The sequence below is a fragment of the Orcinus orca genome, chromosome 3, assembly GCF_937001465.1.
Source record: "Orcinus orca chromosome 3, mOrcOrc1.1, whole genome shotgun sequence".
NCBI classification, from domain to species: Eukaryota; Metazoa; Chordata; class Mammalia; order Artiodactyla; family Delphinidae; genus Orcinus; species Orcinus orca.
In genome coordinates this window covers 175192236-175208431 of record NC_064561.1, presented here as the reverse complement: position 1 = coordinate 175208431, position 16196 = coordinate 175192236, and the positions used below count along the sequence as shown (strand labels likewise).

Genomic DNA, 16196 nt, shown 5'->3' with positions numbered 1-16196 from the left:
AAGCTAGTGGCCTAGCAAGATTTCCAGACCATGACAGAATAAAAATCCATGACCTAACCCAGCTATATAACAAAGCAGTATTTGGAGTATAAGCAGTATCATGAACTTTTGCTCCCCTTTTCCATTACCCCTGAAAAATAATCAGAAAACTCTCACAGGTAGGCTTTTGGAAGCAAACTAATCAAGCAATACAGCCGGGGCCTCAACCCAATTTCCTGCTCACTTACCATTTTCACAAACTAGATTATCCAATCAATCTATTCGACTCTCCTTTGTGAACCTACTTTTGCTTCACACTTTCTTGACCTAGTGACACAATTCTGACTGACAGCATCATTGATCCTTTCCATCAATGAACCTTTCCTTAGCTACTCTTTGATAACTTGAGCATCTACCTTTACCTAAATCAGTCCCCATTTATTAAACAAAATCAATGTCCTCTAGGAAAACTGAGTCCTTCTACTAGTTGAGTCCTTAATTGCCGCATTTAGTCTATTGCTCTGTTGAGAGGTTCCTGGGATCAGTGAAGTTATGTCACTCTTACCCCACTGCTGCTGCTAATTCCCTGAATCATATAATTCAAACACAGGATGCTTTTGCGCTTAAAAAGAATATTGATTTGCATTCTAGCTCATGGTAAGCAAAAGAAACAAATCAAAAATTTTTTATTTTCCAGCTTTCTTTAATCATTTATTACATTTTAATTATAAGAAACATGAATTTTATGAAACAATTACTTTTAAATCTAAGACTTCAGATTTTATCTGCTTATTCATTTTTATGGCAAAGAAACGGTAGAGGAAGAATCATTTAGACTACAGCTTTACAGGAAAAGTTCTCAAATGCATTCTTCCAGAGCCATCTTGGAAACACTGGGAAAACAGATATTCATCTGCTCTCACTCTTACCAGTTTGTTAGCGTCATGGATATACTTTGAAATTTTATTAAACTTTAGGTTTCTACAGACCAATTATTTGGCTTCACACATTTAACAGTATTAAACGTCAGGTCCATGACTTAATCTGCCGAAACTTCACCTATAGGATTTTTGACTGCAATTTTCGTTTTTGTTCCTGTAGAATATTTTTTCAAGGAAAGCTGCCTAAATCTCAAATAAAAACGGAGTCAAAAGCTATTATAATCATACGTGAATAGCAATTGTATAATGAATACCAACATTCTGCTAGAAAACCATGATTTTCGTCCCAACATAATTAAATCACCATCTTTCATCTGGAAAGAATGATGTTTACAATGTCCCCACGTGTATGTCAGAAAAGTGGAATGTTTCTACCTGTTCTTTGACCGAGGCGAGGATAGCAGAGGTGGTCTCTGTCTCTGAGCCATCCCCATTGGAGGTGGTGAGGCCAGGGCTCAAGGAGCTGGTCTTTTCCGAGGCTGATGGAGGCTGGTCTGGGACAGGCATAGCTCCTGCAATGCAAGAGGACACGCTCAGTGCCATTGGATATTGGCCCTGTAAACAGACGTAACTATCAGGCAGCTCTAAGAGGTACACTTTGGCAAGATGGAAAGTATGAACTACAGAGAAAGCACGTGACATAATTGTAGAAGGAGAAGCAAGCAAATAGACAGTCTCTCCTATATCCACCCCGACCAAATTCCAAAATACGCTCACAACTTTGTGTCTTGTCTTTGAGGTAAATGGAGGAAGAAATGATGAGACAGAAAAGGCAAGTAAGATGAGAAAAAACAGAGGGATAAAGAAGTAAAGATAAAAAGCTCGTCAAACTACCATTTTCTATCTGATTTAGATACATTTATTACTTGTGCACTGACATACTTTCACCTCAAAAAAAAAAAAAAAACCTAAAGATATTCTCCTCGATATGAAAATCACACAAAATAAGTGATCAATAATTTATAAGTAATTAAGAAACACCACAGTTGACATAAGAACCTCGGCTGGTATTGTGAAATATAGTAAATGGCTAGCCTACTCCACAAATATTTGCTGAGTTCTTAACTCTGAGACCAACAGCAGACAAGAGCTGCAAAGCTGGCGAGACTCATTTGCCACAGTTTATTGTCTGAGTTCACTGATGAAAGAAAGGAGAGACTCAGATAACATCAGCCCACTTCATAAAGGGACAGACATGTATGGGTTAAAAACAGGACTCTCAGAAGTTATTTTTTCCACTGTACTTCTCTTTCTCACACAAATAAATATGACTGAAGTATCTGTCACATGTATTACTTAGCAATGGTCATCAGCAGAGGAAGTAATAAGTAACTCAGGGCAATTTTTACCCAGGCACAACAAAAATCACTGTTCAAATAAAAGGCTGGCAGTAGATCAAGGTTATTTTCTTGCCTTAAGCTATTATATTACATGTCCTTCCAGGAACCATTGCTGTGTGAATGTTAAAAGGTATCTCCTATTATACTGTATCTGAGCATCCTGGGTTTCAAACTAAGCAACATAATTTTCTTCACAGCCCTTGTACTATGTTATTAGCGGCATTTAGTTAATAATTTAGGGATATGCAAACCCCAAAGGGCTCCAGTATAGAATTTTCCTTTAAATATATGACAAAAACGTGGTAACCTAATGTTCTCATTGGACATTCCAATTTAGTTTTGACTTGTTTTTATTTTTTGAAGTTCCTTATAATATTACTAATGGGGATTAGAATATCATTGGAAAAATAAATCTGTTACAAACATAGAATATATGGGAGGATTTGGGCAAATGACATTAACAAGCAGAATGCAAGCAAAGGATAAGGATCAAGTGAAATATAATTTGGCCAAATGCAACCATGGCAAACAAGTGGAAAGTATATTAGGTGATGGATACCAACAGGAGGAAAGAAAGAGGTTTAGGTAATTATGATGCTGGGGGTGGGAAATTAAAAATAAAGTACTTTTGTGTGTTCAGTTTACTTTCATATGTGGCTTTCTAATTTGATCAAGCCTTATAATCACAAGGATGGACATAAACAGACCAGCAAATGTCATGCCTGGTAAAACAGCCTGAAAGGCATGTCCTTCTATTTAGGGGAAGTTTGGAAGATGGGAGAACAGGGCAGGGGAAGAAAGAAAGAAGAAAGGAAAATGGCAGTTCTTGAAGAAAGAGTCACCTCTGGTCATTAGGGGAGCCCCCCCTTGACCGTGCATCTCCACCTACATCCATGGCAGGGGCCTCCAAAGGGCACTCTACGTAAGAACAGCCTTACGCTGAGAAAAAAGGGTTCTTACATACCTCAAATTATTATTTTAACTTCTGTGGTTTCTAAATTTTATTGGGCTGATTTGAATTCAAGCTCTGGGCCAGTATTATTATCAACACAATTTTTCAACAACGAAATTGTCTGAGGTCCCAAAGTTATTAAGTAACATAAGTGGACCTAGAACTCAAGTTTTCTCCCTTTTTTTCCCTATTTTAGTGGGCTTTGATGTTTCAGCCTATTTCCCATACCTTCTATTGCCTTCTAAATGCTGTCTACACACCAATTTCTATAAAATGTAACTCTTAAAAGTATGACAGTCACCTGTCATCTTAAAATATGGGATTTAATAGGCAACAAATCAAAGTATATCCTTAGGCACTTGACAACTTTGACCCACAGAGTACAAGCAATGATTCAGTTTGTTTATATGCTCCCTCCTTCCCCCTGATCGCAATAACAGAAAGAGAAGTGAAATCTTTAAGGCTTTTCCCACCATAGAGGCACTGCTACCCAAGGCAACCTCTATGTCCTAGTGAAAATGACTTGGAATAATTTCCGTGGTTCGTAATTTTTAACATCCAGATTTAATTTAACCATTGGTCATCACTACGTATGGGTGGTAAAGACTGTCAGCCCTCCACTTCCAACCTTCTTAGCTTAGAGCTTACAGAAAAGAGGGAGTGCTGGGTAAATACTGACAGAACCAAGCCCTGGATTGCTAATAAGTATAAAAAGCCTTAAGCCTTCAGACTTTGCAGCCTACGGTTAAGTACTTCAGTCTTAAACAGAGCTAATCCATTAAATATTAGTAATTAATCTATTCTAACTCCAGGAAATCTGTAGAATGTAGAGAGACAAAAAGAAAAAAAAGAAAAAAAAGGAAAAGCAACCATTAGTAATTCTGCCATCCCAGATAAACATATTTACTTTGGTATTTTGGTATAGGTTTTTTCCTTTTTTTTTTTTTTTGATTTGACTTATTTTGCATAATGAACTTTACATAATGGAGTATTAATGTAATATTTTTGATTTTTAAAAAATTTTTCACTCAGCAACATTATCATGAACTAGTTCTTACATCAGCAAAAATTGTTATATAGTTTAATGATGTAATAAATATTTAGTATTCAATAATTGTATGCATCATAATTCACTTATTTTTTGTTTATCATTTTAGCCATTTTTACATTTCTGACATTTTCGATAAATTCCCAAAAGTGTTACTTGATGGAATGAAGAATCTGCACGTATTTTGAGAGCCAACAGCAAATCAACATACCTGCCCACCAGCAGTGTCATGAGAATGTCTCGTCCCCAAGAGGATGACAACACTGGCCTTTATTACCCTGTCTTGCTTTCACCAACTTGATATAGAAAAACTTATCTCTTTGACTTTGTTTTTATTTTACCACGAATACAAGAAATATTTTCCCACAGATTTATTCCTCCTACATACAATACCCCTTCACACCCTTTACACGATTACTGTGTAAGAAGTCTTTCCATATATGTAGTCGAATGAGAATCTACAAACACCCAAATTGCATGTTAAACAGACTCATCATCAGCATGAGAAAAAGAGACAACATGAGGGAACCATAATGTCAGATTTTGGGTGGTTTATTCTCTAGCAGAATTTGCTACTCACATGTTCTAGGTCTAGAAAATACAAAGCAACACGACTAGCCGCTCCTGGGCCCACGTTACACTGCTCTACACTCTCACATGCAGGAGCTGTGTTATGGGCAGAATTGTGTCACCTTCCCCTCCTTCACTGCCGCCCAAAAACCACAGATTGAAGCCCTAACTCCTACTGTGACTGTATTTGGAGATGGTGCCTTCAGGGAGGTCACTAACGTTATATGAGGTCATAAGGGTGGGGTGCTAATCTGAGAGGACTGGTGTCCTTATAAGAAGAGCAGTCCAGGGACCAGGAATCCGTGCTTCCACTGCAGGGGGCACGGGTTTGATCCCTGATTGGGGAACTAAGATCCTGCATGCCAAATAAATAAATAATGAGTAAATGGTAAATTAAAAAAAAAAAAAGAGGAAGAGGAAGAGACACCAGAGCTTTTCTCTCCACCACATGAGGACACGGAGAGAAAGTGACCACCAGGAAGGGGGTTCTCACCAGAAACCTCCGTGGCTATAGCACCTTGATCTTGGACTTCTGGCCTCCGGAGCCGTGGGGAAATAAATGTCTGCTGTTTAAGTCACCCAGTCTGTGATATCACGTCATGGCGGCCCAAACAGACTGATACAAACAGGGTTAGATCGTTCTCAGCTTCCTTTCCCTTAATTACCTCCAGGTGGGCACGGGAGGCCCGGGAATCGCGAGAGTAGCAGGGTGGTACTATTTAGTGCAGCCCTCTGCTAACACACTCATCCCAGATGAACTACAGGTGTCGAGATAAGGCACGGACTGCTTCAAATCAGCACACCTGGATAAACCAAAGCTTACAAAAAGATGTGTGCCAGTGCTGTGAAATAAGCCTGGAGAACAAAGCACTAACTTAAGAACATCCATAGTACGACGACTTTCGTAGACAATCTGATAAGAAACTCAGGAAACTTGGTTAGGATGACAGTAATAGCAAAATCAGGTAGTTCCCGTATACAGAGACTCTTTTTCAACTTGAACTCTTATATGCATATGTAATAAGATTTTGTAAGATCCAAATATATGTTCTAAACCTTTATTCCCCAAACATAGTCACTATGAATTTACACTAGGTAACATGTTAAAATCGCATCTGCGCTTAGAAAGGCTAAACTCTCTTGCTCTCAATTCAATGTTATATTTTATTGAACTCCAACACACAGAAGGAAAATAAATCCTTATTTTATTCTGTAATTCAAACCTGTTCCTTCTTTAGCCACTTCTGCCTAGCAACTGATGACTTTGACACCAAAATAAAGCCATCTTCAAAAAATAACTGATGAACCGTTGTGTCACACAATCATCTAATTCAGTGACAAACCCAGCATTCTTGTGCCAGCATTACTGGATCTCCTCCTCTCTGAGTCAGAAACAAGTTCCTTTCGCCATGATACGGTCTTTGTTCCTCTTGAGCTGCCCACCCCCAATCTGTAACCCACAACCTCTTATCCTTTCAATTATACTCTGCTGTCATGGAGACCTGTTTTCTTTTTCCTCCTAGGTTAGCAAGTCCTACCTGCTTCAAATTCCAGAGTCTCCAAATTCCTTGCATACAGTGGGACTCACTAAGTATTTTTTTTTTACATTGATAACAAAATGTTACTTTATTTACACATATTGTTTTTTAAATACAAATGTCATATGTTTAATTCATTTTTTAACATCTTTATTGGAGTATAATTGCTTTACAATGGTGTGTTAGTTTCTGCTTTATAACAAAGTGAATCAGTTATACATATACATATGTCCCCATATCTCCTCCCTCTTGCATCTCCCTCCCTCCCACCCTCCCTATCCCATCCCTCTAGGTGGTCACAAACTACCTAGCTGATCTCCCTGTGCTATGCGGCTACTTCCCACTAGCTATCTATTTTACGTTTGGTAGTGTATATATGTCCATGCCACTCTCTCACTTTGTATTTCATTAGCTAGACTTGCACTGTCCAATACAGTAGCTCCTAGCAACATGGGGCTATTTAAATTTAAATAACATTTTAAAAAGCCAGTTTATGAGTTGCACTATTCACATTTCAAGTACTCAACCGCCACATGTGGCCAGTGGCTACTGCACTGAACAGTGAAAATACAGAAGAATTCCATTATTGGAGAAAGCTCCATTGACGGCCTTGATCTATACCCAATTGACCCTATAGTCAATTCTCTCATGTAATCTTTCATCTTTGGCTTTAGTCATGGGCAGTAGAAGATGGAAGAAGTGGTCAGATTATAATTATATTTTGAAGTGAGAACTGCCAGGATCGTTGATAGACTGCATGTGGTACATAAGACAAAGAGAGAGGAGTACAGGTGATTCCAGGATTTGGTCTGAGTGGCCACCAGCCAAGGTGTCCACACTGCAGGTGGAACAGATTTGGGGCGGAGGAAGGTGACCTGGCCTGAAAAATTACAACCTCAAATACATATACCTGTGAGTCTTCTTTGCTGCTGACATCTGGACAGCACACAGCAGCTCTAGCCAGAAACCACACTCTTATGTGAATGAGGGAATGTAAAGATTGATGATTTCCAAATACTGCTTTTTTCCCCTTCAGCCAGGTCCCTTTTCACTTTTTACTTTACAGTTGCTAGAAACTTCTAGAACTTTTCTCTTCTTCCCTCACCTTTAGACTATGACTTCAAGACTCTCTGCTATTAACTTTCTTGACTTCTTGCCCTCACACCAAACCAGCAAGCAAAACTCATGTTGCCACACCTAGCCTTACTCCCTTCTCATGAGTCCCACCCTCTTCAAGACAGTCCCCCTTCTATGTTCTAAAACACAAAAATATTAGCAAATGCTGACTTTTAGCTTTACCCTCAACATTAGGCATCACTTTCATAACTGGCCATCACCTTCCACCCAAGTAGATAATGAAACTGGCCATTAGAATACTCCAAATATTATCATTTATATATGTATCTATATATAATACATATGCAATTTAATATTTTAAAACTGAACGTAATTAACATGTTGATCTTATAACCTTCCACTCCACAGGCAACATTTAAAAGACTATGATTATGTGAAATGGAAGAATAAGCCTAAACATCCCATTAACATTAGGGTACAGGGAATGTGTGAATTAGTATGAACTAATGACCTGAACAACACTATGGAACACCTCATTTGTGTAACCACTCTGGTCACCAAAATTGCAATTCTGTATTTGTAACTAGCATGTCACTACCAAGAGAAATAGGCATAGCATCAATCTCTCTCAGATGCACGCTACACACATAAAGATATACCCATCCTTGCTCCTTCCTTTTAAAGAAAACTGTAAAATTTCAGCTTCTTCTAATAACATAAACAATATCATAATTAAAATTTGTCAAAACTCAATACAATTAGGGCAGAAACTCAACCTGTCTTGGTCGATGTTAAATTTCCCACATCTAGCTCAGTATCTAGTATATAGCAGCCAGTTAACAAATATTTGTTGAGTTAATGCATGAACTATTACTATAAAATCAGTAGTGGTTGCTCACTAGAGCACGTAATATAAGTAAAACGGGCTTTGCATTAAGAACGTTTCTCTAAATGATATTTGAAATGACACCTTTTTATTTCGACTCAAGAAAGCTGCTCTTCCCAAATCCTAGAACGAGTGTAAGGCTTTTGCCTTAATGCACTAGCCGAGAATGTATACCCTGGGCTGTTGGTTCTAAGACAAGGACCATCCATCGAGCACACTCTGGGGCTTCTAGGACTTGATACTTGCAACCCGCAACTTGCAAACAGAATCTGGCAAAAGTTATGGAGCACACCACGCAAGGATGGGAAGAAGCACTGAGACATATTCAGAACATGCAACTACAGGGGCACCAGCAGGCAAAGCCAGGAGGTGGAGAAATGTCCGATTCTACCTGATAAGTTGGGGATAAGGTGTGAGATAGCCATGGAGTCAGAGACACAAGGTCATTGGTTGCTGTGGCAGAAGATGTATGATGGCAGCGTGGAGAGCTGTTGAGTTCTGAATGCTGAGTCCATGTGTCAAACATGACAGGACTCTTTTACCTGTATTCAGAAAAGAGGGAACAGTAGGAGGCTGAGCCTAACACGGAAGGTCAGGAAATCCATTATGAGTCACTGCGTGCTCTATTAACTGTTGAGGAAAATGGGACCAACCTAAATATCACCACAGACTTAAGGCCCACCTGTATGATTATTCTTAAGGACCTGAATTATGTCTGAAGGTAAAAAAGAAAGCTTCTGTGGAGACCACGGGGCAAGGTGGCATAGCAGTGCTCAGGCCTGGGGGAGGCACACACACAGGAAAGTTCTAGCAAAATGAAGTTGGTGAGGACAGGAGAGGGTCTTCTCTTGGCTCTTTTCTCTCAGTAACTCACAGTCTTGTCTTCTAAAGCATCATCTCAGGCATCTTCATCTAGTCTTAACAAACACTCTATCAACACTTAATACCTTAAAAAAGTATTGAAAAGGTTGTACTCGTGACCAAGGAGTCAGCAGATGAGGGTGAGTCCTTGGCCCTCCTGAGCCCTGTCCCAGCCAAGCTTGTGACCTGAGATGCCAAAGCCCACACAGGTAAAGCAAGGGGCAGGTACCTCAACCTCCTACACGTGTGTCTCCCGACAGGTAAGATTGTTTAGTGACATCTGGCAGATTCCTCAACTGCAAGCAGGGTCCCCTCAGAACCCAATGAGTAAGAGAAAAAGCTGAAGGAAGGTTGGGGTTTGACTAGTGGACATTGGAAAGGCCAGGGGTTCCTGGCAGAGAGGAAAGGACCAGAATAAATCTATAATGTGAGATAAGATGAGCAGGAAGGGTAAACACCTGGGCTGGGATTCAGGCAGTATCGGGGTGAGCCTGGAAACACAGAGAGGGGGGTAATTGGGGGTTGCTGCTGGGCTGGAGGGAGATTCTTGATTGTAAGAAGTTTGGCTATGACCTGGAATTTGATGGAGATCATGACCTTAAACTTGGTAATTTTAAAAAACAAATGATTTGTCGCATCTATTACATTCACAAGTGACTTGAGACATTTTCTACAACTGTTGGTGGAATCCCGGTGGGCCAGTACACCAAGACTGACAACCTTTGTTTTACACGTGAGTTTCCAAAGGCTTCACATGGTCCATTTCTTCTCACTGAACACCATCCACACCTCTCTTGGGTAAAGCCATGCACACCTGACATTGGGTATGCAAATAATGACTCAGATGTTTTCTCCCACGAGTTCACACCTAATATCCAAATATCTCACTACCTATTACAAATGTTTCCCTGAAAACCCCACCAATGCACCAAATTCGGCGTGACCTCTCATCTCTCGCCTGGACAGCCACAAAAACTGTCCAAATTGTCTGGCTTGCCTGCAATAAATAGTGCCTCGCCCAATCAAACTCCTGCACTATTTATTGGGAGAGTCAACTTTCTTACCATCAATCTGATTATGACACACCTTTTTTCTAAATTGAGTTGAATGGATCCCAACACCTAGGACAGAGGTTTCCAACACCTACAGAGACAGGAAATGTATGTTATATCATGACTCCCACATCTTAACTGAAACAAAATTTCAGGAAATATAAAACCTTAAAACACGGGATGCACCATATTTCTATTCTATTTTATTCCATTTCATTTAAAAATCCTAATGGTCACCCACTAAACTGATGGCTACAAGAGAGTTTGGAGACCAGTGACCTGGAGGATGGAGTGAAATCTCCTCTGCCTGACGTAGGAGGCTGTTGTTGCTCCGGCCAGTGTTCACATCTCCATTCTCAAGCCCGGCTGCTTCTCCCCTCACACCTTATACCACAGATACCCTGAGCTTCTTATAGTTCCAAATACGTCTTATCCAATCAAACTCTGCACACGCAGATTTCTCTTCCTGCATGTTTTTATCACCTCTAAGATTTTGTTTGGCTATTAAACTCTCTTCCTCCTTCATAATTTCCCACAAGCATTTCTTGCTCTCCGCAGCCTTTCTGAACCACTCCACAATCTGAACCACTTCCTCCTGACTGCTACTTGTATAACTAGAACCTCCCTCAAGCAGTGCCTTTATCACAACGAGCTGTCATGATCTTACCTCTTCTGGGATTTTTTAAAACTTCGAATGTCTTTAAAATTGGGATGCTTCTTTACGTGACTGTTGGCACCCTTTTCCTTTAAGTCGTTTGGGATGGATTTTGTGTCACTTGCCACTAAAAGTTATTAAATCAATGATACACTTCTCAGCATCTCAGATTTATGGAAATACCCTTTATTTTACATTATATATCTCCTAATTAGGTCATGAATTCTTTGAGCACAGAAACTGTCTTATTCATTTTAACAACCTCAGTACCTAGAATAGTTCCCAGTAAAGAGCTGGCATCATTTAATGCTTAGTGAATAAGTTATAATGAAAGAATATTTATAATATTCTTGGCATCATCAGCCCTATTTAAAATTGTCAGGGAATTTTACTCTTACAACAGTGATTGGTACATAAATGTCCTATAAATCTTCCTGGGTTTATAAAATAAAAATATTCAAATTAATGAGCATGGGTAATATATAATATTAAAGTAGCCAAACCGTATCTATTTCTCCTAATCATACCTGTGTCTGCATTTACAGTGGGAATATATCTGGATGAAATTAATTATTTCAATTTTAATTATTATAAAAACAGTATAAAATTTTAGGGCTCCTCTTTACGAAAAAACGGATACTGACCCTACTTCTAGAATCAATAACCATCCTAGCTCTCCCAGACACCACAAATACGTGTTAACAGTTGATTTCATGGGTTTACTAGGCTACAGAGACATTTCTCTTTGTGCCAGAGAAAGAAAGTCTGAGATTCTGCAAGTATAGATCCATCACAGTAATAGTAAGTTCAACAGAAATTGCAATAGGTAAAATATTTTAGATTTTGACTCCCCCTCAATAGGAGGGGAAGTTCTAATATATTCTATAGTAAAGAGGCTCAGTGGTAGAGCGACTATTCTTTTGGCTGAAATTTCACAGTATGCTGAGCCCAGCTCCTAATCCAGTGCTCGTCCCACATCACACACAGTGACTTCCCAGAAAATACTGTCGTTGCCAAATGTCCCAGGCACTGGGGTTCCCCTTAGCACAGCTTCTGAAGACTTACCATCCATCTCCTACATCGTTTCTGTGCAAGAGGCTGAACAACGTCTAAGCTTATAAGCAAAGACAACCTGGCTTCCCAAATATTCTCGTTAATAATATTTTACACAAACATGCAGTTTTCCATTTTATATTTCTTTGCTTAATCATAGATTCACAAGATGAAGTCTGGTACCCAAAAAAAAAAAAAAAATCATACTCTAAAGCCAGTGCACAACAATTTACTGTGAAGTACCAACTCTGACTGTCACAATCTATTAAACAAGTCCCCAAATACCACCCACACGCTGGCTTGCAACGTGGTCTCACTTCATAGTACTTGAAAGTGTCTACTCAAATTATGGCAATTTGCCCTTCACATTGATTCCAAATACGTATCTGCCACTTCACAATTTCTCAAGATACTGGAGCTCAACCACGCATTTTTTTTTCCGGAATTACTATCAATGGGCATTCAAGGACAAAATCTCACACCGTAAATAGATATCTGTCCTCCTTAGCCGATATAGTTAACCCACTGCAGCAGGGAAACTGTCAATCAGTATTTTATATTTAACTATAGAACACAGCGTTTCAGCTACTCCTATACAACTTTAGGTGTTAGCACAGACTTGGAAATTTTAAAAATAAATCTCTCTACTGTCCTTAAAAGAACAAAAATAAAACAAAACCTAAATACAGCCATGATCATTTCTGAAAGTTGCCAAGATATGTTGACATTTTTTACCTACAGACAGAAATTTTAAGTGACATTATTAGCTTATTACAGCACACAACCTCGAGAAAAAAAAGTAAAGCTTTGCTTAGAGAATTAAATCTAAATTATATGTGTACAAGAGGTTTTTATTGTACTTGTGAAGGTTATACAGTAAAGAACCTTTCTTATTTTTGTATTTATATTCATTAAATATTACGTATCAGTGGTTTCAATATCTTTGGTATGGGATCAATCAATATTTTAAATGGATGAACGATTGGATATATGAAGAGGAGATTACCAATCCCCAGCCCTACTTCTGCCAATTTGTTTTCTGTTTTCTAGGCTCTGTTTCTATGAGATCAGTTTTTTTAGATCCACATATAAGTGATATCCTACAGCATTTGTTTTTCTCTGTCTGACATCTCACTTAGCATTATGCCTTCCAGGTTCATTCATGTTGTTGTGATGGCAGGATTTCCTTCTTTCTCACGGCTGAATAATATTCTATTGTACATATGTACCACATCTTCTCTATCTATTCATCCACGGATGGGCACAGGTTGTTTCCGTATCTTGGCTACTGTGAATAATGCTGCAATGAACATGGGAGAGCAGATATTTCTTTGATATCCTGTTTGCTTTTCCTGATATATACCCAGAAGTCGGATTGCTGGATCATAAAGTAGTTCTAGAGTTTTAATTTTGTGACGAACCTCCATACCGTTTTCCATAATGGCTGCACCAAATTACATTTGCACAAACAGTGCCCAAGGGTTCCCTTTTCCCAACATACTCCGCAGCACTGACTATCTCTTCTCTTTTTGATGATAGCCATTCTGACAGGGGTGCGATGTTACCTTGTGGATTTGATTTGTGTTTCCCAGATGACTAGTGATGTTTCGTGCCTTTTCATGTACCTGCTGGCTATTTATATATCTTCTCTGGAAAAAAGTGTCTATTCAGCGCCTCTTCCCATAAAATTATATTTTAAATTGTAGAATAAATACAGCAAACAAAAAGCTGATTCCAACCACAGAGAAACATGAGTCATCTTTCACTCTGTGACTTTTCAAGTGGGTGTTATTATGTTTCTCTTATAGCACTTTATCCACCGTACTGAGATTACAGATAAAAATTCTGACCCTCACAGCAAACGTAAAAAGTAGTTACTAATAACTTCATTTCACGAGTGTAGAACAATGAGACTCAGAAAAAATAAATAGCAAGTCCAGTCTCAGAGGTAAGAAGTCAACAGGGATCGAGGATTTTAACCCAAATACCTGATATCTTGTCATATCCTTTTGATTAGACCTCAGGATTCTCAATGTTTGAATGTAATAGTTCTTTTACATTAAAAATCTGACTACCAAACAATACTCATCAGTTACAGGGAAGATTTATTTTTTTTTAATTTTAGATAAATCCTTAGGTTTTTGTCACTAAGGTACCAACTACTCTTGAGATCTTGAAAGTAGAATGTCACCTTTTTAAGTCACCATTATGTCAACACCTTTTTAATATGTTATGAAGTCCATCATGCGCTAAAAGACTCAACTTGTTCAAATCTCCAAGGGAAAATTTCAGCAAAGCTGTTTGAAAAGTTTTCTCTATATGTTCTGTGATTGTACGCAATCACATCATATTTTAAATCTCAGATATGAGTAAATAGGATTGGTATGATGATGTCATATTCCTGATTTAAAACTGATATTTAACATTTAAAAATACATCTGTATCATTTTTCTAGTATACTTTTAAAAATGATTTCTTTCACAATTAGTTCCTTCTATGTATGGGGAAAAGTCTCTTTCTAGCATTAGGTTTCCCACTTTCTACTTCTTCTTTCTCCTTTTCCTAAATATTTACAATATCTCCCAAGGTCAGTAGTTCCCACTCTCTAGTACACAAATTATTCCTGAATAAAATGCCAAACATTTTGATATTTAGTTGTTATAAAATTAGTCAATTAAAAAAAATTAGTCAATTATAAGAGTTCAAATATAGACAAATTTAAAGAAAATGAGCATAACCCTTATAAAATGAAATCGTGGTTTTATGTCCAGAGAGAAAAATAAAATTTTTGCCACTTAGGTAGGAATTTTGTACTTTTTTATGGGGTAATATTTCGGTGTTTGTATTGGTCTTTCTGGAGGGAGAGGTCCAAGAGTAAACTTGATTACAATCTTTTATATCTTTATATTGTTGACAAACTTTCACTATCTCCAAAAGATAACTGATAGATGAAATTTCAATCAAAGATGATGTTATTTTTTAAAGGGTGAAAAAAGTTTTTAAGTTCTAGCTAATGTGAAAACCTTATTAAACTGTAGGGGTTATTAAAAGCATAGTAACAAGTACTGGAAATTGAATTTTTTATATCCAAATGTCCAAGAGACTTAAAAAAATAAAATCTACCTAAAGATAAATCAACATGGTATTTATTTAAAAATCTCAATTATGTAAACACTGTAGGTATATAGAATTTGGTTAGAAAAACCATAAATATTTAACTACAAAAATTTTCTCTTATATTTATCTTCCCTACAATAAAGTTTCCTATCAATTACTTTCTGTGTCTTAGATGAAAAAGCAATAAAAAATGCATATCAGTGTCATACCCAACCTGGCAGGTATACAAAAGAATATTATCTATAAGTGGATGGTTGTACAAATGAGGAAATAGCTATGAAGTTATATTTAAAATTTTAAGTTACAATTGAATAAATATGTTTTACAAGACAATATCATAAGCATATTAATGCATACTTACTGTGTACTAGGCACTCTCCTGAGCTCTTCACCAGTATGATGAATTACTACAACAATCCTATGCTGCACTTCTATTACTATCCCCAACTCCCAGATGGTGAAACTGAGGGAGGTTAACCTCCCTAAGTTACCAAGGGAGGAGCTACTGTTTAAAGCTACACGGCCTGTGGTTCTCAATCACAATACTGTCCTGCAAATCTATAAGATGCCTCAATGCTGGTACCAATTTAAAAAGCAGTTCATTAATTTAAAAATAACTCACTGACCACAAAGTGTGCCAGGCCCACTACTAGGCATCGAGTAGTGGATGCAAAAGACAAATAGGAAATGGTCTCTTCCCACCTTGGAGGTGCCCCAGAGAAAAATGGTGAATGCAGAGATTGGATCTAAAGTGTGGATCTTTGTTCTAAAGAGGAAAAGTTTACAAGTCAGAATGCCTTCAGAGTGCTTATTATTTTAGTGTCCCAGTGCCTAGCACAATGAGCAGTACATATTCTAGAAGCTCTTTTAACTGGCTCCATTCTAAACCCTTGCTGACCGACCCCTGCTGCACTTGTGGTCGGCTCTCCACTCCAAAGCAGGCTGGGCCTTCCCTGCCCTCAGTGGTTAAGGGGTAGTTTACCAGCAGCTAGCTGTGTTGCTTCCAAATCCATTCATTCCAGTTTAACTTGTGATTCTATTATTTAACTAAACACGTAAACCAGTGAGATACAACTGCATAAAAGGTTGTTGTTATTATTATTTTTTTAATGCTTTGGTGAAACTCC

At 38.1% G+C, this 16196-nt stretch overlaps 1 protein-coding gene across 3 annotated transcripts in view; it reads right to left on the bottom strand.

Annotated features, from left to right (window-relative positions):
- CTNND2 (catenin delta 2) overlaps window positions 1–16196 on the bottom strand; it is a 947506-nt gene that overhangs the window by 780692 nt on the left and 150618 nt on the right. For all 3 annotated transcript variants that reach the window (XM_004274484.4, XM_033436579.2, XM_033436580.2), the window contains exon 2: window positions 1296–1432. In XM_004274484.4, coding sequence (XP_004274532.1) covers window positions 1296–1432 — 137 coding nt within the window. The remainder of the gene's footprint in view (window positions 1–1295; window positions 1433–16196) is intronic.